At 47.9% G+C, this 21,849-nt stretch overlaps 1 protein-coding gene across 6 annotated transcripts in view; it reads right to left on the bottom strand.

The window, feature by feature from the left end:
• The window catches only part of CFAP45 (cilia and flagella associated protein 45), a 43,552-nt gene that overhangs the window by 12,983 nt on the left and 8,720 nt on the right, over positions 1-21,849 (bottom strand). Inside the window, exons 1-6 of one of the 6 annotated variants that reach the window (XM_043877064.1) lie at positions 14,710-14,800; positions 8,943-9,068; positions 5,971-6,107; positions 3,599-3,743; positions 3,112-3,282; positions 1,749-1,927 (exon numbers count right to left, since the gene is read on the bottom strand). In XM_043877064.1, the coding sequence (XP_043732999.1) occupies positions 1,749-1,927; positions 3,112-3,282; positions 3,599-3,743; positions 5,971-6,107; positions 8,943-9,068; positions 14,710-14,712 (761 nt within the window). In that variant the 5' untranslated portion in view covers positions 14,713-14,800. Of the gene's footprint in view, positions 1-1,748; positions 1,928-3,111; positions 3,283-3,598; positions 3,744-5,970; positions 6,108-8,942; positions 9,150-10,527; positions 10,546-14,697; positions 14,801-21,849 lie in introns of those variants that run through there. The other 5 variants (XM_043877063.1, XM_043877062.1, XM_043877067.1 and 2 more) reach the window with 5 other exon arrangements.

Here is a 21,849-nt window from a genome sequence, read left to right as displayed (position 1 = left end):
CTTCCCAAGCTGATTCCCCAGAGTCAAGAAGCCCACAGTAACTCCTTTCTCCAGAGCATCTGCTCTCACCCAATGTATCTTTTTGTCCCACTCCATCTACTATGCCTAGTTAGTTAACTGTCCTTCTTAGATCCAATCTCATCTTTTAAGACCATCGGCTGCTGGTGTACAGGGCTGAGTCTGAGGAATTCTCTACACTCAGGAGCACCCTTGCTCAACAATAGAAAGCAGAGAAACCAGATTCTAGAGTCAGTGCAGCCAGTGACTCCCTCTGTGTTATTGGGATGTCAACAACCTTGGAAGCATCGAGATCCCATGATATATGAGTAAAGGCTGGGAGAGTGGGAGAAGACACAGGTTAGGACAAGTATCTATGGGAAGGAGTATGACATTGACATTCAGATAGAACTGTTGAACGGCTTCATGACTCCAGGTGAAATACACTGGAGCAACGAGCAAAAAGAGTTCCATGGAAGCAGGTTTAGACTCAACATAAGGACCAGGTCAAATTATTAGAGCTGCCTAAAAAGGCAGGGATTTCCCCTTATTGGAACTATTCATGCAAAAGACGAAGAGCCATTTAGCCATGAAATAAACTTTTCATGGGAGCCTATTGTAGTGTACCAGGAACCTGCTAGAAGTACCGAGATGAATGGCACAAGAGAACAGAATACAAATGGGGAGAAAGAACTGTCATTCATTGTGGTACAAGGACTTTTTTTTTAACAAGGACTATTTATAGGGGTAATTCCTGTATTATACGGTTGGCATTCTAAATCTGGGACACTATGATTCTATAATTTACCTGCTTTGGGACTTGTCCTTTCCTGCAAAATGGAGGGGATTGAATTGATTCATTCTAACTTGTATTAGGCATTTACTACAGTCCAAACATCCTGGTAGGTCAGAAGCTACGGAAAGAAGACAGGGGCCCTGTCCTCAGTGAGCATACAGCCTGGTGAGGGCCAGGGAGCCGCAGCACAAGGAGGGGAGTGTCAGACCATAAACACGGGGCAGAGGGCCCAGAGAAGGGAGGCTCGAAGCTTGCCCAGTGAGGTCAGGGAGGTTTCTCAGGGGAGGGGATAGCAAGGCCACGTTATGAAGGAAGAGGGAGCATTTTCCAGGGTGGGAGAGGAAGAAAGGAAAGAGAGGGTATTCAAAGCCGAGGGAACAACAAAAAAATAATGAGGTTATATGAAGACCTCGCATGCTGGGGGACATGAAGGAAAGCCTCCTAGAATGGATGGCAAGAAATGATGCAAAATGAGGGTGAATCAGGGCCATATTGTGAAACACCTGTTGTGATCTTAGAAACAAGCCTTAAGACATTCTATAGTTGTTTGGGATTGGACATGTACACACCGCGCTGTTTAAAATGGATAACCAACAAGGACCGACCGTATAGCACATGGAAGTCTGCTCGGTGTTATGTGGCAGCCTGGATGCAAGGAGAGTTTAGGGGAGAATGAATACATGTATATGTATGGCTGAGTCCCTTCGTGGTTCCCCTGAAACTATCACAACATTGTTTGCTAATTGGCTATACTCCAATACACAATAAAAAAAAAAGTTGTTTTTTTTTTTAAAAAGAAGTTCTGTGGCTTTCTGAATCATTCCATAAAAGTTTTGTGATGATAACAAAGGATGATAATGACCATTTCTCATGCCCTCCATCTCTGCAAGGCTATATGGACCTAAAGACATATGGAAAAGACTTAGAGAGGGAAATGCCAAAACCACCTCTTTACCGGATTCTCTCCTCCCTCCTCTTTCTGTCTAGCTCCTCCTGCCTTTGAACCGATTTCTGCCGCTCCACCTCCATCATCTGATCCAACCGCTTCTCCTCTGCATCCAGTTCTTTTTGGATCAGCTGCTTCTCCAGAATTTGGGCATCCCGGATGGCATGGCACTTGGCATTGAGGATGATCTGGAGAGGGGAATCGAACTTGCGGTACTCGGTCTGGGAGTAAGGACGGGCATGGGGCGGTGGTGATGCACCACAGGGATGTGGAAGCTGGAGTGTGGAGAAATGGGAGCAGAATCCTATAAGTGTGCTCACAAGCCCAGAAAAGCAATAGCATCTCTCAGGGTATTGGGTCTAGTGTTTGGGGCAGAGGAGGGGTGGTCATGGATCACTCTTTGGGAATAAGATGAAAGTTATGGGTCTTCTTCTCCATAAAATTCACTTACATCTATACACACAAAATTTCCATAAAACTTTAGAAGTTCATGGTACCCTTAGGGACCCCTGAGCCTCAAATGAAGGCCCCTCCCATTCTACTCTTCAGGAAAATAAACATTCTTGCAGAGGCCAAGCCACTAGATTTCTAAGCTAGAAGAGCCCAACCTGACACATAAGGAGATGAAAAACTCACGAGCCATCAGTAAGAGCTGTGGAGTAAAAGCTTTGGAAAATAAAAGGAAGCATTAAGGAGAGAAGATTTACCTGAGAAACAGAAACTCTAGATGAAGAGGTTGGGGAGTCAGCATGTTTCATTTGGCCAGGAAGTGAACCACATGCCAATGAGTAACACAACAGAATTCAAACGAGCCTCTGGTCTTTATGCTCTCGGCTAAAGGAAGCACTTTGAGCACAACAAAAAGAACCCCGTTGTCCGCACCACCGTCTGTGGCCAGAATTGAACTAGCAGGATAGAGATACAAGTAATATGTATTTTTCAGTCCACAGTTCGCAAAGTATCTCCCATATACTAGCATATTCATCCTCATAATGCTGCTTAGTCGTTTCACCACCCTCATTTCACAAAAGAAGAAAGTTGGGCTCAGAGAGTGCAAGTGACTAGCTGAAGGTCACACAGCAGCACTTGGGAGGCACAGCTCTCCCCGACCCAGTCTACCCCACTCGCCGGCCAAGGCCAGCCCCTCACCTTTCAACCCTGCAGCCCGTCTCTAGCCCACACTTTCAGGTGTGTGAATAAGAGACAAGAGGAGGGAGGCACTCCCTGGTGGTCCACTGCTTAGGACTCTGTTCTTCCGCTGCACAAGGCATGAATTCAGTCCCTGGTTGGAGAACTAAGATCCCGCATACTGAGTGGCAAGGTCAAAAAAAAAAGAGAGAGAGAGATGAGGAAAGGAGAACGGAGAGCCCACCTTTTTCATATCCTTCAGCTCTTCCTCCTGCTCCATCCGAAGCTGGTTGGCTCTCTGCAGAAGGTTCTGGGCCCTCTCCTTGGCGACCTCCTCCAGGTCGCTGAGCTTCCTGTTGTTCCTCCAAACCATTTCCTTCTGCTTCATGATCTTCTTGCGTGTGGTCACTGTGTCCTGCGGGAGCCACGCTGCAGTCAGCGGGGACTTACTCCAGGGCTCCGTGCCCTGGGCACGAGCCTGGCTGCCATGGGTGACCTCAGATGAGTTTCACATCACCCCATCACACTGCCATAGCCCAGAGATTTCCCAGCCTGGCGTCCTCACCCCTCTCCTGGCCCCACAGTTGCTCCCGCCAGATCTTTATTCTGGAACACATCTTCTGTAGCACATGGGTCCCCTAACTAAAGCTCCCAGTCTTGGGGGAGGCCGGCCTCTCCCCAGCCCTTCTCTTCAACCCCCACTCTGCAAAGATGGGGTCGGGGGTAGCTACCACAATGGCTTCCTTCTCCTTCTTGAAGGCCTGCTCCCTGGCCTCGAGTTCTTCTCTAGTCAGGACGTGGGATGCCCATTTGATCCGCTCAAACTCCTCAGGGCTTATGATGAGGGACTGCCCGGAAGGGTCCTTGGTGGGAATGCTGACACAAAGAATGAATAAAATTAGGCAGGGGGTGGGGTGGGGAGCTCTTAGCACTACTCTGCAGGCTGCTCGGCTCTCTACCTCACTCCCATCACTGCCCATCCTGCCTCAGAGAATGGGGCAGGAGAGACAGCGGAACGGGTCCACTGGGGAGAAGCGGTCTCAGGCAAGGGCAGAGTAGCATCACTGGCTGAAAAAGGAACATTTTAAGTTCATGCGTTACCTGCTCTGCACCCGCCCCCATGTACACATGCACAGTCCCCCTCCTCCCCTCCGCTGTCCCTGCCTGTGTTGTGGGCAACGTCTGTCTCCCTTGCTAGATCACAAGCTCCTTCGGGATTCAGGCTCTGTCCTAACCCCACGGGCAGCCCAGTCTCTGGCCCAGCACTGGGCACAGAGTGAGGACTCAAAATAAAGCTGCCGAACTGAACTTTTAAAATAGATGATTCCTCAAGAATGACATAGAAAGGGCAAGGGGACGCCGGACGAGGATGAAGTAGAGGCCAGGGAGAAATAAAAACATCCCTGTGCCTCCAGCCCAGAAGGAAGCTTTGAACCCTAAATATTAATTAAAATCTCTGATCAACAATAGCCAGAGACATGTCTACAGACTTTTCTAGCTGCCCAACGCATTCAACAAACCAATAGGTAATTATAATGATTACAAACAGATGACATACATTAAAGATGGAGCAGGGGAGTGGGAATAAAGCTGCTTCTGGGTGAGGTGGTTTAACAGGCACACGGCAAAGAGACGCAGATGGTCTGAGGCAGGAAGTGAAACCTCATCCCATAAAACTGGTTGGGGGGAGGTGTCCAGGAGGTGGACAAACGAGTAAGTGGACTTGAGGCTTAGCCAAGACCGTGTGTTTCCCTGGGTGCTGTGGCCCCAAGCAGCCTGGGATCTGGAGTGACCAGGAATGATGTGAATCTGAGACAGCATCTCGTGCTATTCTCAGAACCCTGACAAGTTACCCGAGACTTCGCCTCCAACGTGTTTTTAGGACTGGACTGGTCCAAGAAGGAGCCCTTGGGACTTCTCTGGTCGTCCAGTGATTAAGAATTTGCTTTGGCTTAGTAACAACCTAGAGGGGTGGGATGGGGAGAGAGGTGGGAGGGATGTTCAATGGGAGGGGCCATGTGTAAACCTATGGCTGATTCATGTTGATGTTTGGTAGAAACCAGTGCAATACTGTAAAGCAATTATCCTTCAATTACAAATAAATTAAAAAAAAAAAAAAGACTCTGCCTTGCAATGCAGGGGACGCTGGTTCCTTCCCTGGCTAGGAACTACGATCCCACATTTGGCAGAGCAACTAAGCCGGAACACGGCATCTACTGAGCCTATATACGCTGGAGCCTGACATCCCTCAGGACTCAAGGAAGATCCCGTGTGCCCCTACCAACACCTGATACAGCTAAGTACACAAATAAATAAAGAGAAGGAGCCCTTTCTGGGGCCACCAGTGTGTCTGCAGGGCCATTACGGCATCTGGCCCTTCAATGCCAGAGCGGACCAGACAGTGCTCTTGGACCTGTGGACCAGCCATGCCTCCCCAGATCATGACACAGGATGCATTTTCTGGGAATTCAAGTGTTTAGTGAGTGGAGCCATCATTGCAAGAATGGTTTAGAGCATGGAGCACCAGCAGAAGAGCTAAACCTCTGAGGGACAGGGCTGGCTCCCTTCATGTGACTGAGCTGGGCAAAACCCCACGCGAGGGGCCCAAGCAAGGGGGCTGCTCCGGTCAGGAAGCTGTGCTGAGCTAATCCCAAAGGAACCCCAGAGCTGTGGGGAATTTCCTCTTCTGGCCTCAGAGCCTGGGAAGAAGCCCTGGGACTAATTAGGCATCTGGTCAGTTTTTCCTTTGCTTCAGATTCTTGACACAGCCAGAAGGAAGTGACTCATCTGGACATTTCCCCGACCAAGTGCACCATTCAGGGCTCAGAAGGGACCCCCTCCCCCAAGCACCTACCCTCTACCAGCCCCATAGGACCCACAGCAGCCAGAAGAAAGAGGCTGGGAATGGAGGGCAGTGGCAGGAATAGATACAAGGCGGGGAGAAGCAGGTCAAAATGGAGAAGAAATGGGAGCCAAGAAACAAAAGACAGGAAATGAATAGGAAAGAGGTGGGGTCCACAGGGACAGGATGAGACCAGGTGGGCTCCCCATCTCCCCACACAGGTCCTCAGGAGAAGGGCTCCTCCGTGCCCTGGGTACTCACATCAGCTCCCGGACCATGTCCCGGGTGATGAGCTGGATAGTCTCCGGCTTGTGGTCCAAGCCCAGGGCCGTGAGAGTTTTCCGAATGGCATGCTTATCTCGGAGCAGCACGATGGGGCTGTCACTCTGGGTCAGGGGCTGGGGGGGTCAGGAAGGACAGCTTAGAAGCTGGTCACCCCACTTCTGGCTGGTTAGTGGACGGTGGCCTCTCCACCCCATCCAGTGCCAGGGGAAGGCAGCTGGAGCCCAGACTGCAGGACCACCCGGAGAAGCCAGGGCACTGAGCAAGCAGCGTGGTGGCCAGATGTGCTCTGCACCAACCGGCTCTCCTGAGAGCAAGGCTTCTCTACAACTGCTGCAGATACCCCCAGCGGGATGGGGGCCCAGGGAGAGGTTTGTGAGTGTGCGTCCATTCCTAACCTAAAACCATCAGGGAGGAAAATCTGGGGTCTCTTGGTTCTTCTCCCTCCATCATTTACAAAAGAAAAACTAATTAGCTCTCTTGGACCACATTGAGGGTCTTAAGCATACAGTTCCTTACAGACACATTCAGTCTATGATATTTGTTATTTTTAATCCTTTTTAATTATTCATATACTTTGATCCCCCCCCCCCAAAAAATGCCCTATGGGCGAAGTTAGAAATATGGCCTGGTGGATCTGCCCTTAAATCTAATATAGTGAGGCAGTCAGTGAGTTAGAATTCAGCAAGGAAAACACAAATTAGATACACGAGATTTTTTAAACTTTCTGACCATGAAGGAGTTAGATAACAAGGAAACGAAATCATCTGTTTCAGGGAATTGTTGACACAGGAGAGGATTTCATTTATCATGAACACAGTATCTGGGATCCTGAGTGGAGGCAGGGGCATGGCGTAGGTGGAGGTCCCTCCTGTCTGGAGACCGTCACTTTGCATACCCGTTCCCGGAGTTCTGCTGCCACCTGGCGCCCATCTCTGCTTCCAAGCGGCTCAGCTCAGTCAGGCCACAGGCCACTTCTGCCCCCTACTGCCGGCTGGGAGGCTTCCGAGACTCTGGTCCAACAATAAGCCCAAAAGACAGCCGGGAACAAGCGGTGTGTCACCCGCCCCCTTTGGCAAGCCAGCAGAACTAAATCTGGAGAAGTCGGCCATTTCCAAACCTGTCTTCACTTTAGCTAGAAGAGTCCCCACAGACTCAAAACAAATAAACAACATGACTGTAAGCGAAATTGAATTGCTTTGATTCTTTCCCTTGTCAATAGGAAACAGCTTCTAAAGGCAGAAAGATACCCATCTGGAACAATCTGGAAAGTCCTTTTTGATTCACAGTGAAAAGACTGAAGGGTAAGGGGAGACATCAAAAAGACCCTGATGCTGTGAAAGACTGAGGGCAGGAGTAGGAGGTAACAAAGGATGAGACGGTTGATGGCATCACTGACTCAATGGACATGGGTTTGAGCAAACGCCCAGAGATAGTAAAGGACAAAGAAGTCTGGTGTGCTACAGTCCATGGAATCACAAAGAATTGGACATAACACAGCAACAAAGGGTGGACATCAACTCTTCTCTCCCTGGTCCACCTGAAGCCAGTGGTATTCACACCAGTACTTAAACCACTACTGGTGTCTTTCTTCTTTTTCCCTTTTCTCTACTTTTTTTTTCCTTCCAGTCTTATCGGGACATAGTTGACCTACTGTTTCAGTTTAGTTAAGTCGCTCAGTCGTGTCTGACTCTTTGTGATGCCATGAACCACAGCACGCCAGGCCTCCCTGTCCATCACCAACTCCCGGAGTTTACCCAAACTCACGTCCACTGAGTCGGTGATGCCATCCAACCATCTCATCCTCTGTCGTCCCCTTCTCCTCCTGCCCCCAATCTTTCCCGACATCAGGGTCTTTTCAAATGAGTCAGCTCTTCACATCAGGTGGCCAAAATATTGGAGTTTCAGCTTCAACATAAGTCCTTCCAATGAACACCCAGGACTGATTTCTTTTAGGATGGACTGGTTGGATCTCCTTGCAGTCCAAGGGACTCTCAAGAGTCTTCTCCAACACCACAGTTCAAAAGCATCAATTCTTCTGCACTCAGCTTTCTTTATAGTCCAGCTCTCACATCCATACATGACTACTGGAAAAACCATAGCCTTGACTAGACGACCCTACTGTTTAGGTTTGGTATGGCATATCTATCTGATTTGCCATCGTGAAGTGATAATCACAGTAAGTTTAGGGAAGAGCCATCATCTCATATCGATACAAAATTTTAAAAAACAGACAAAATTTTTCTGTGCTGAGAATTCTTAGGATTTACTCTCTTAACAACTCCAGGGTCCCTTTTCTTTCTCAGTCTCTCAGCGCTCTTCTCTCCACGTCTCATTCTCTCTCTCTCCTCCCTTCCCACCTTCTGAATGTCATGTGTAACCAAGATCACTCCAAGTAACTCTCTGGCTCTCCTTCTCTAGTCATCAACCTCTTAGACTGGGTGATATTTGCAAATAAATACTTGCTTGCTTGTTTTCCAAAGCAAAGTAACTGTTTTAGCTGAGCAACTGGGAAAGAAGGATGATTTGGGTTCTACTCTGCACTATTCTTGGATGGAGGGGGGATTATGTCGAACAACAATTATGTTGTTCTATATCTGCAAGCCTGGGCCCCTGGCACTCAAACGTTTCCATCACAGGGCGTTCGCTGAGCAAATAGCAAACCCCGAGTGCTCAGCAGTTGAGCCTCCCTTCAGCATTATAACAGATCTTCAAAAGCTGCACAGATGTGAAGACCTCAAGGGTGGAGGAAACCAAGTGGCCTGTTTACATGGGCCCCACACGGTGTCTGAGCTTGTCCACTGGAGCCGCAGACCCCCACTGCCTTCAGTCTGAGAGTTCCCTGGGAGAGGGGGTGACCTGTCCAGGGCTAGCTTTGTCCTGAGCAACTCTAGCCAGTTAGGTCACCGCCTCCAGGGGACAGCTCCCTGGCGGGACTGAGTGAGGCTTACCTTGATAGCTCCAAAAAGGCTCTCATCCACCTCGGAGCTCACGGCTTTGGTCCGATAGCGGGACCTATTCCTTGACCTGTTGGAAGCAGTAGAGGCGGAGCTCAGCACGCCAGCTGTGCTTAACGGCTGCAGGGAGAGGCAGAAATTTGGGCTCATCAGTACTGACCGCCATCTGCACCCCGGGCAAGGCAGACGCTTCACCAGCCCCTGCGGAGGGAAGGTGGGGTCGGCGTATGGGAAAGCACCTGGGTAAATCCTGAAACACAGGAGATGCCCTACAGGGGCGGTGGCTTCCCTGGACACCAGCCCAGCAAGGAGGAGGACTTCTGAGGTTTCTGAGCTGAAGAAGTCCAAGCCATTGCACAGCAGGGAAGGAAGGCGGAAGGACATAGGATGGCAGGAGGATGATTCAGCGTCAGCCCAGTTCTCGTTCCCCCCAAGCACAGTCTTTTGTGAGGCCACAGAGGCTCTCCTCTCCAGAAATGCACAGGGTCCTCATCACCTCCAGCCTCCTCATCTGAACACCAAGCCCCCTTCACAGCTGACCTCCTCCGTAACATCTCACAAGGTTACGTAGGGCCCCGAGGACACTAATGCTGAAAAGTACCTAGCACACAGCCAGCACGGTTGACGCCTGATAAACTTCAGTGGATGAACGACTGCCGGCCACAACCAGGCAACCAGGTTCACCCTGAAGCTGTGTCCACCACGAGGCTCTTGCACTCCCAGGACTGCTTGAATGTGCATGTGCGTGCACGCATGCTCAGTCACTTCACTCATATTCGACTCTTTGCGACCCCATGGACTGTAGCCCGCCAGGCTACAGTCGATGTTCCTGGCAAGAATACTGGAGTGGGTTGCCATGCCCTCCTCCAGGGAAACTTCCTGACCCAGTGATTGAACCCACGTCTCCCACACTGCAGGCAGATTCTTTACCAATGAGCACTGGGGAAGCCCCTTCAACATGCACGAATCAGTATTTAGCCATCCAGTATTCTTCTAGGTTTGAGCCTTGTCTCTCCCATCTAATGAGCTGAAGGAGACAGGGATCATCTCTGAGTGTAGAGGCTGAAAACATCAGATAGCTGCCTTCCAAGCCTGGGTAAAGGACGTAGGTGAGCCATCAGATCCCCCAAGCCTGACAATGAATAGGGAACTAATGATGTAAGAAGGGGAACGTGGAAACCCCTTCTGACAAAGGCAGCAGTGGCGGTCACACCCTGTGTCTGGGGCAAGGCTGATAAGGGCACCAGGAGCAGCTGCCATGATGAAGGTGCCAGCCCTGGGGGTGGCATCGAGGGTCTTGGCCAGGCCAGTGCTGGGTTGTGATTTGGGCCTCAGTTCTGGCTGCGGTTCCTGTGTGTTTTCATTTTCCAAGCCTAGCTGCCCAGCCTTGGCATGAGTTCTGTGCACTCTCCCAAATTCTCTCCATACATTCCCTTCCCTCTAAATTGGAGTTCTGGCTCTGTTGTTTATAACCAAGAACCCTGACTAATACAACCTCCATTCCCCAAGGTCAGCCTAAAGAGAAGTCTGTCTCCAGGGGGCGGTTTCTGTGAGGACTGTGGGACAACACCAGGCTTACCCTAAATCTCAGTCTGGAGGAGCCCACATCTCCTGCAGTTCTTGGAGCTGGAAGACCTTGGTGCAAAGGGCTGGACGCGTCAGGTCTACGAAGCCTGGGAATGAGCAGCCGTCAAGGGGACAGGGAGGACAGGGAAATGACCATGCATTCCAGGTCACGAAACACTGGACGATGTGTTTTGAACGCTCTCTCTAATCTGCCGTAACCACATAGAACTCCCTGCAGCACCTGTTCCACCTGTGTCAGCTTTTCGCACCAAATAGGGCGATTATTCTCCGGCTGGCTCCATTCCATACAAGCAGGTCTGTGTGTGCCCTTCCGTCCCGGCCTGGCACAGCCAGCAAAAGGCTCACAGAGGGAGCCTTGCTTTACAGGCTCTGTCAGCCCCAATACAGCAGAGCAGAAAAGCTTGAATTCATGAAAAGGTAAATACAGGAGCCCCAACGATGCCTAATAACAGACTCTGAAGGGTTATTATATGGAGAGTGGGGAGCAACAGCTCTCCTTCCCACCAAAAATAGAAGAAGAAGAAATGAATAGAAACCACAATAGGTGGGACTGAGGCAAAGCATTAGTAATAACCTGAAAAGATGGAAAGCATAGGATCAAAAGAGATGGTGTCAGTTCTAAGGGGAAAGGTGCAGAGTCTGGCATGTAGTAGGGCCTCGATATGCATTTGATGAAGAATGAATGAATGAAACCAAGCAAGACAACCTCTTGGGATCTGCAGACCAGACTGAGACGGTAGCCTTTCCAGAATATACCACCACCCCACGTTTTCCACATCACGTATGTGGTCTGCACCAGGGAAAATAACGTATGTGAAAGGGCTTTGGAGCACAGATGGAAAGCATTATTGTTGTTTTGCATTTGTTTTCCTATTTCTTTTCAAGGGCTCCTGCAGCCTTCCCTTTAGGCCCTGGTGTCCACCAGAATGTAGGATCCTCCAGGGCTGGGACTGTGTCACCTCCCTCCTGCGCCCTTGGTACCCAGGTCAAGAGGAAGTCACACAAGAAATACTCGACTTCCTGAGCCTCGAAGTCAGAACAGAGGAAGGAAAATAGATGATGACCACAGAAAAGCAGCCGCTGGGCAGAGCAGAAGGAAGCGTTGAGCTCTGGGGTTGGGTGGCTGAGAAACCTCACTGGGGAAATGCTGACTTTGAAGCCACAAGGCTTACACCAGGGTTAGAATAACCAGTTTTGCCAAAAGCAACAAGAAGGATTAGGAAGGTCACTGTGTAAAAGTACTAGAAAAAATGAAGAAACAAGCAGAAATGGAAAGTTAGATCACTCTGGGGCCAGAGGCAGTAGCCAAGAGGTTCTTCCAGGAGGTGAGGGGCTGGTTTTATTTCTTGCATGACTTGACAAATTATAAATATGCCCAAGAAGCTGAGCTGTGCCTAGGGTGCTCATCCCCCTTGAGGGAAGGCATCTCTGGTAGGGAAGGAAAGACCTTTGAAGAGACGAGGATGACTGGGGAAGATGAGGATTGGGACAGAAAAAGATGCCAGCCCTACGTTTGTATTTTTCTTTTGGTGACCTAGCTGACTCCTTATCTCTTCAAATAGCATCCCATCCTAGTTCTGTAAGAATTCAGCCCCTTCTAGGGGCTCCGGGAGAGACTCTGATGCAGAAAGATTAACTGGTTAACCAGAATATGATTTTCGCATCATTATAGATACAGGATGATCTCCCTAATGTATCAAGTTTGAAAGAAAGCAGATTATAAGAAATAAGCAAATACTGCAATAAAAACGCTCCTATGAAACCGAAATGTATCACTGAAAGAAAGTTCACAAAAATGTTTAACAGTAACTTCAGGGGAGCATTAGCATCTTAAGGTATTTCTCATATTGAATAATGATCTGCATTGAAAAGGTAACTCTTTTTATGGCTGAGACAGGGGAAGGGGGCACTGTTTTTACAAAACAAAGCAGTGGACCTGGTGCCCTGACTCTGAACACAGAGATTGCAGCCCTTAAACAGCCACAGTGCCAGATGTCCTGAGATCTGGGATGTTCAGCTCAATTCCAACAAGACAGAGCTAGAACAGACTGGAACAGAGCAGTGTGGAGTTTCCCTGATGGAAATGTAACACCTGTCAACTGAACAAAGACCAAGACTTGTCCTTTCCTGGGTGTGCTCTCCACCCAGGGATCGAGAGTTTCTTTCGCACATAGGTTCACCACAGGCTTCATGCTCTTGACCTGATTCTACCTCCTTTTCCGTAGACTTTGGTTACGAAGAACGTGGGGGTGCCCATCTCTCTCCTCAAATATGACCAGGTTGGCCATCTGTGGGTTGCCATTTGAAGATGACATCCTACTCAACACCAAGGCCCTGTCCCTCTTTCTGGGGGATGTTATTTATTGTTTTTGTAAGGGTCCTAGAGGTGTGCCTAACTGTGACCCTGTCTCAAACCATCACCTCTCCCCACTTCTCCAATCTGAAAAGCTAGTAAGTAGCACCACACACACACACACACACACACACACATCCCTAGCCTGCCAAAGGTCAGAGATCACTAACTTGACCCACTACTTCTCAAAGGTACCCATATGCCCTGTCCTGTCCAAGGGATTTCAGAAGGGTTCAGTCAACAAACCAAAGCCCCACTCTGAGTGGCCCTTGGATGGGGAGTCCCTGATTTGGGTGAGCTGAAGCCCACAAGTCTAACCCAGGTGCAACTCACTCATTCATTTGACTTGGAGATAAGACATTTTCGAAAGAGGAGAAAAAGAGAACTAACACTTCCTGTAAGCCCTTAGATGCCAAGTGCGATGCTAGGACCTCACAGACACAGCACCAGGACCATAAACCTATGTGCAAAAGAGACACTAGATCCCCGGGTGGAGATAAATATGGAGATCCAGGGATAAATATGCATCATAAAAAGCATAAGTGAAAGGAGACGCCCGCTGCAACATTGCAGAAAGTCCTCAGAAGTTGGGAACTGCTGTCCTCTGGAGATTTGTTTCTTTTATCATTAACAAAGCTCTTCTAGAAACTCCAACTTGGGGACCCTGAATTTGAACCACTTAGTCCCAGAAAAGCAGAGTAACCTCTGAGCATGAAGTGTGTCCACAAGTACACTGAAGGAGCTACCTTTGCCATCGTGTGTGCACCCAGAAATTCTAAGGTTATTTCCAGGAACCCAAGGCTCCAACACCTACCCTCTGCCCCATCTCACTTATCCCTCAGGGACCACACCATCCTCCCTGGATCCCAGACATTACTTTCTTACCTTCTCCCAGGCATGCTGTCCTTTCAAACCCTCCTGTAATCCTGTCCACCCCAGGGAACTGCAGGCCTGCTAGACCAGTCTCAATCCCTCCAACTGGGGTCTCCTGCATTGCAGGTGGATTCTTTACCAACTGAACTATCAGGGAAGCCCCAATCCCTTTCCAGGGACTTTCAAATCTGGTACCCTATTCATTCATTCACTTATTGGTTTGCAAATGTTTGTTGAGTACCTGTGAGTGACCCAGAGCCCCATTAACAAGAGAAAACTGAGGTTCAGGGACATTAGGTGACTTACGCATTGTGGCACTACTAGTCAGACATGGTGCCCTGACTTTGAACACAGACAGTGCAGCCCTTAAAAAACTGCAGCGCCAGATGTCCTGAGATCCTGGATGTTCAGCTCAAATCCAACAAGACAGAGCTGGAACGCGGCTGGAACAGGGTGGGCACAGGACGGTGTGGAGTTTCCCTGACTTAACTCTAACACCTGTCAACTGAACAAAGACGAAGGCTTGTCCTTTTCCTGGGTGTGCTCTCCACCCGGGGATCCAGTGTCTCTTTTGCACATAGGTTCATATAGGCAGAATGTAACCTGTTATCTGGCCTCCTCACCAGTGGTTTTCCCACGTCACATCCCACAATCCCCAGCCAGATAGGAGGGGGATGAGGATTGCGACAGCACTTTTCCACCTCCTCGGCTCAGCCCCAGATTACATTTCCAATCGTGATCGACCCCACTCCTTATTTCTCTTTTGGATCCCCCTCCGGACTTCCCTAGCCTCTTCTAGGATTGTCATCCTTGTTCCTGGGCCTTCTGACCCCCACACCCAACTTCTCTCCCCCTCTCAGATCCTCATTGTCCCCGCTCAGAACCCCAACACAATTGAAAACACGTGAGGTCCCCATCCGAGGTTCTCCTGCATACCCGGGACCTCACCATCTCAGCCGCACGCCTTAACTCGGCGCCTCCACCGCGTCTGCCGCCCACAACACCACTTCCGCGCAGGGTGTTGACGTGTTACCATAGTAACCAAGAACGCGCGCTCCACGTCCAGGCCCCGCCCCGGCCCGGCCGGGCCCCGCCTCTCCGCTCCAGTTTGGCGGAGGGGCGAGCGCAGTGGCTTCAGGAACCCGAACCTCTGCCTGTGTCCATTCCCGCCGGCGCTGAAGCAGGGAACCGTATCTCTGAAAGAATGATCCTCTCTGGTGCGCCCCGCTCTTCACTTTGCTTTGGCTGAACTCTTAGGTCAGGATCCAAATTGTCAAGGGCCTAGCATGGGTCCGGGTCTAACTGCCGCCAGCCCCTCCAGGAGCCAGGCCCAGGTTCACGATTTTTCCCCTACTCCCCATTTAGGTTACCATGGTTACCGTTGCCCCAGTGTGAGGAGCTTAGCCAAACCCTGATGAGAATTTAGTCTGCAGAGAAGCAAGCAGGATCCCCCGAAACAACTTTCAAAACAGCAGTCTAGTTTGACCAAAGAAAGGACTTCCAGCAGTGAGGATATGTATGTAGTTTAAGGAGCAGGTCCTTAAAATGTTGACTTCAGACCTCCAGCTCAGAATTACCTGGGAGAGTTTATTCAAAATAAAATGTAGACTCTACCAGACTATCTAAAATCGAAATCTATGGACCTGGCTTTGGGAACCCGCCTTTTAACGCTTCCCTGTTTGTATGAACTGTTCTGGAAAGCTTTTTAGGAGTTTTACGATTTTCGCAGCTTGGTTTGGCACCTCTGCCTCCCAATCTGTCTGCAATGCAGGAGACCCCTGTTCGTTTCCTGGGTCGGGAAGATTCCCTGGAGACAGAACCGTCAACCCACTCCAGTATTCTTGCCTAGAGAATCCCATAGACAGAGGAGCCTGGTGGGCTACAGTGCATAGGGTCGCAAGAGTCAGACAGGATTTAGTGACTAAACCCTACCCCCTCCCAACCTGAAGGGAGAGAATTGAGCTGGTCCCCCCAGCCATACCTGCTCCTAGCCTCAAAAAATCCTTTCCATCCGACCAAGTACTGATAAAACTGAACTCCTGGACCAAAAAGAAGCGGTGACTGCAGTCCGATGAGCCACTTCCCCACCCCTAGACATCTCTCCACAGCCCACGTTTCTGGAGTTCACTCCACCCTGACATTTGTGTTGCAGAGCCAGTCACTGCCTCCTGTGATACACTCGGGGCTGAAGGGTCGGCTGTGGAGTTAGGGCTGCAGAGGGCTGTTACAAGCTTCAGGGGAGTGGGGGAAGGGAAACCAGGTCACCCCCAGCTGTTTTTAAAAGGACTCAACTCTGGCAAGCTTCACATTCCTTCCCCAGATTTCCCAACTTAGCTCCTTTGGGATCCTCAGGACAAATTGAGGGAGTGGAGCAGGCTGAAAGTGTTGGAGGTGAGATCAGAGGGAGGGGAAGGCAAGAGTAGCTGTCCTCCCAGCGACAATCCTCCTAGCTCCAGGGGTGGTGGGGGAAGGGTTTTGGGCTTTCCTATTGCTGGCACCCTTCCTTCCCCAGCCTCTTCCCTGGAGCCCAGAGAGGAAGGAAGATGAAGTAACCAGTCCCCTGTGGATTGGGATACTTCCTCTACATTTTCCACCCAGTTCTCACAGCCGCATCTATATGGAGGTGGTTATTATCCCCATCACCAAAGAGGAGACTAAAGGCCAAGAGAGGTAACTGTCTGAGCTCGAAAGTTAGTGTTCTTTTCTCAACCCAGGCTGCCTCTCTGAGGAAAAGGTGTGAGGTTGACTCAGGAAGAAGGGGGACGAAGGAATGCAGGGTAAAGGCTTTTGTCCCTGGTGGCTCAGACGGTAAAGAATCTGCCTGCAATGCAGGAGATGCTGCTTGGATCCCTGGGTTAGGAAGATCCCCTGGAGGAGAAATGGCAACCCACTCCAGTACTCTTGCCTGGAGAATCCCATGGACAGTGGAGCCTGGTGGGCTACAGTCCCTGAGGTCACAGAGTCGGACATGACTGAAGCGACTTAGCATGAACAAAGTTTCAAAAGAAATTTGAGGGAATTCCCTGGTATTCCAGTGATTAGGACTCGGAGTTTCCACTGAAGGGGCATGGGTTCGATTCCTGGTCTGGGAACTAAGATCCTGCATGTCACACAGCCCAGTCAAAAAAAAAATTGGTTGAAAAATGGACAGAGGATCTGAATCAATATTTTTCCAGAGAAGACATACAACAGCCAACAGGTACATGAAAAGGTGCTCAATATCACTATCAGGAAAATGCAAATCAAAATCACAATGAGATATCACCTCATACGTTAGAATGGCTATTATCAAAAAGACAAGAGCTAGTAAAGCAATTATCCTTCAATAAAAAATAAATTAATTTTTTTAAAAAAAGACAAGAGACAATAAGTGTTGCTGGGGATGTGGAGAAAAGGGAATCCTTGTTCACTGTTGGTGGGAATGGAAATTGGTACAGCCTCTCTGGAAAACAGTATCAGTTCAGTTCAGTCACTCAGTCGTGTCCGACCCTTTGCGACCCCATGTATCGCAGCACACCAGGCCTCCCTGTCCGTCACAAACTCCCGGAGTTTACTCAAACTCATGCCCATCGAGTTGGTGATGCCATCCAGCCATCTCATCCTCTGTCGTCCCCTTCTCCTCCTGCCCCCAATCCCTCCCAGCATCAGGGTCTTTTCCAATGAGTCAACTCTTCACATGAGGTGGCCAAAGTATTGGAGTTTCAGCTTCAGCATCAGTCTTTCCAATGAACACCCAGGACTGATTTCCTTTAGGATGGACTGGTTGGATCTCCTTGCAGTCCAAGGGACTCTCAAGAGTCTTCTCCAACACCACAGTTCAAAAGCATCAATTTTTCGGCACTCAGCTTTCTTCACAGTCCAACTCTCACAGCCGTACATGACCACTGGAAAAACCATAGCCTTGACTAGACGGATCTTTGTTGGCAAAGTAATGTCTCTGCTTTTTAATATGCTGTCTAGGTTGATCATAACTTTCCTTCCAAGGAGTAAGCGTCTTTTAATTTCATGGCTGCAGTCACCATCCTGCAGTGATTTTGGAGCCCAAAAAAATAAAGTTAGCCACTGTTTCTACTGTCTCCCCATCTATTTCCCATGAAGTGATGGGACCAGATGCCATGATCTTAGTTTTCTGATGTTAAGCTTTAAACCAACTTTTTCACTCTTCTCTTTTACTTTCATCAAGAGGCTTTTCAGTTCCTCTTCACTCTCTGCCATAAGGGTGGTGTCATCTGCATATCTGAGGTTATTGATATTTTTCCCAGCAATCTTGATTCCAGCTCGTGCTTCTTCCAGCCCAGTGTTTCTCATGATGTACTCTGCATATAAGTTAAATAAGCAGGGTGACAATATACAGCCTTGACGTACTCCTTTTCCTATTTGGAACCAGTCTGTTGTTCCATGGCCAGTTCTAACTGTTGCATCCTGACCTACATACAGGTTTCTCAAGAGGCAGGTCAGGTGGTCTGGTATGCCCATCTCTTTCAGAATTTTCCACAGTTTATTGTGAGCCACACAGTCGAAGGCTTTGGCGTAGTCAATAAAGCAGAAATAGATGTTTTTCTGGAACTCTCTTGCTTTTTCGATGATCCAGCAGATATTGGCAATTTGATCTCTGGTTCCTCTGCCTTTTCTAAAATCAGCTTGAACATCGGGAAGTTCTCAGTTCACATATTGCTGAAGCCTGGCTTGGAGAATTTTGAGCATTACTTTACTAGCGTGTGAGATGAGTGCAATTGTGTGGTAGTTTGAGCATTCTTTGGGATTGCCTTTCTTAGGGATTGTAATGAAAACTGACCTTTTCCAGTCCTATGGCCACTGCTGAGTTTTCCAAATTTGCTGGCATATTAAGTGCAGCACTTTCACAGCATCATCTTTCAGAATTTGAAATAGCTCAACTGGAATTCCATCACATCCACTAGCTTTGTTCATAGTGATGCTTTCTAAGGCCCACTTGACTTCACATTCCAGGATGTCTGGCTCTAGGTGAGTGATCACACCATTGTGATTATCTAGCTCGTGAAGATCTTTTTTGTACAGTTCTTCTGTGTATTCTTGCCACCTCTTCTTAATGTCTTCTGCTTCTGTTAGGTCCCTACCATTTCTGTCCTTTATCGAACCCATCTTTGCCTGAAATGTTTGCTTGATATCTCTAATTTTCTTGAAGAGATCTCTAGCCTTTCCCATTCTGTTGTTTTCCTCTATTTCTTTGCATTGATCTCTGAGGAAGGCTTTCTTATCTCTCCTGGCTATTCTTTGAAACTCGCATTCAAATGGGAATATCTTTCCTTTTCTCCTTTGCTTTTTGCTTTTCTTCTTTTCACAGCTATTTGTAAGGCCTCCTCAGACAACCATTTTGCCTTTTTGCATTTCTTTTCCATGCGGATGATTTTGATCCCTGTCTCCTGGAAAACAGTATAGAGGTTCCTCAAAAAATTTAAAATATAACTACCACATGATCCAGCAATTCCACTTATGAGTATTTATCCAAAGGAAATGAAAACACTACTTAAAAGGATATATGAACATCATGTTCACTACAGCAATAGCCAAGACATGGAAGCAACCTAAATATCCATCAATGTATAAAGAAAATATGGTGTGTGTATATATACAATGGAATATTATTCAATTATTTTTTTAAAAAGACTGAAATCTTGCTATTTGCAACAACATGGGTCATCCTTGAGGGCATCATGCTAAGTGAAATAAGTCAAATAGAGAAAAACAAATACAATATGGTGTCACTTATATGTGGAATCTAAAAAACAGAGGACTCATAGGTACAGAGAACAGATTGGTGACGCCAGAGGCAGAATAGGGGGTCAAAAAATACAAACTTCCAGTTATAAGTCCTGGGACTTCCCGGGCTGTCCAGTGGTCAAGACTCCACATTTCCACTGCAGGGGGCATGGGTTCCATCCCTGATTGGGGAACTAAGATCCCATTTGCCATGCAGCATGGCCAAAAAAATAATAAACGTCCTGGAGATATAATGTACAGCATGGTGTCTATCATTAGTAATATTGTATTGTATATTTGAAAGTTGAAGATCTTAAAAGTTCTCATCCTAGGAAAAAAATTATAACTATATGTGGTGATGAATTGTTGTGGTGATAATTTCACGATAAATACAAATATGGAATCACTGTAGTGTACTCCTGAAACTAACACAATGTTATATAATTATATTTCAATAAAAGAAATTAATGGATTTATGAAACAAAAGTAATAAAAATGAACCATGAAATCAGTAGAAATTATTTTGAAATTGAGAAGCAAATTGAAACAAAAATTTTCAGATTATCAAAAAAGGCAATCCAATAAGTGTTAGTCACTCAGTTGTCCAACTCTTCGTGACCCCATGGACTGTAGCCCACCAGGCTCCTCTGTCCATGGGATTCTCCAGGTAAGAATACTGGAGTGGGTAGCCATTCCCTTCTCCAGGGAATCTTTCCAACCCAGGAATCAAACCTGGGTCTCCTCCATTGCAGGCAGATTCTTCACCTTCTGAGTCACCTGGGAAGCCCCATTTCAATAAGAGGAATAGAAAAATTTTTAACAGAATAAACAAGTGCTTGGATTGTTTAATAATCCAGCTAACCAGGGGAGAAAATCATGTGAATATATTGGTGAAATATTAAATTTCTTATTGGTTTGACATAAAAGATTGACACTGATGGAGACTGCATAAAATTCCCATTTGTACACTAAAATGAGGACTTATGACAGTCTGGTCAATGAGTGTCATCAATTCAAAGAATATTTAAGATTACTTACTGAACAATCTCAAATCCTACAACTCATATAAGAAATTTCACAGATTTCTCAAATTTGACAGCAATCAAAAAACTGATACAACAAGAAACTGAAATGAATGAAACATTCTAATCTGTCAATAATGAAAGGGCTGATCAAAATCATGCCAAAGGAAAAACTGGTAGGTCTTGGCTGAGCTACCAGGGAAGCCCATTCTCTATAAAAAGTAATATTCATATTATAAAATCATTGACATGTGGAGGGACAAAAAATAAGCAGCCACAAAAAGGTAAAGGTGAAAACTCTTTTACACTTGTTTCAGGCAGCGAATTTGTTGACTTAAAAAAAGTGTACAATGTGAGAATCGTGAGTTAAGTTTTACTGGGGGCAAAAGGAGGACTGCCGCCCAGGAGACAACACCTCAGAGAGCTCCAAGAGCCTGCTCCAAAGAGGAAGAGGGGAAGGTCATGTGTGTGTGATCTTGGGAAAGGAGAAACACATGCAGTCAAGCCCGTTTATTTTTCAGAAAGGTTCTGCTAGTCACAGGAAACAGTCAACACTGAGAAGGATTTTAGTGTTTTTCTAGATATGAGGGGATAGAAGAACTGGACTCATAAAATCAACTTCTGAGAATATCTATCTAAAGACCTGTCCTGCCAGTTTTCCAGGAGCACAGAGTGCCTCATTTCTGCTCTCCGCCCTGAACTCCTCCCGGGGGGTGTTGAGGGTCAGCAGCTGCAGCAGCAGCACGTCATTTAATCCTTGCAGAAATGGATGGCAAGCACCCATGGCAAGAGTCAATTTGTGGTTGAGAAATTCATACGAATCTTATGTCATTCTTCCAGATGTCATGATGCTTACAGTATTTGCCAGATTTTTTAAAAAATGTATAATTTGCTGTGACTATTCTAATTGTTTACTCCTCTAATTAATTTTGTATCATTTTTCTTAAAAGGAGCTTCCAAGACTTCAGGCCTCACAAAACCCAGCAGTCCCACCCCTGATAAGTGGGAGGCAACCTTTCCCTTCTCAGCAAAACTTGGCTCAAATGCCCAACCATGTCCGATGGGACTGGGGCAGGTGCCCTTGCGCTCCCCTCCCAACCTCAGCTGCTCTGCCAGCCCCTCCCTCACTGCCCTCTTCCACCTTCTCCCCTGTTCCCTTCCTTTTCCTCCTCTCTTCTCTGCTTGCTGTGCATCTTTGGGATTTTCCTCCTTCTACTCCGGCCCCCAAGCTCTCTTTTCACTCTCCTCCTCTGCTCTGCCCGTGTCCAGCATTCTCATGGCCAGCAAGCTGAGGGGTGAGAACAATGGGGAACGGCTGGCTGCAGTC

This window comes from Cervus elaphus, chromosome 20 (genome assembly GCF_910594005.1).
Source record: "Cervus elaphus chromosome 20, mCerEla1.1, whole genome shotgun sequence".
Lineage (NCBI taxonomy): Eukaryota > Metazoa > Chordata > Mammalia > Artiodactyla > Cervidae > Cervus > Cervus elaphus.
This window is presented reverse-complemented; position numbering and strand designations above follow the sequence as displayed.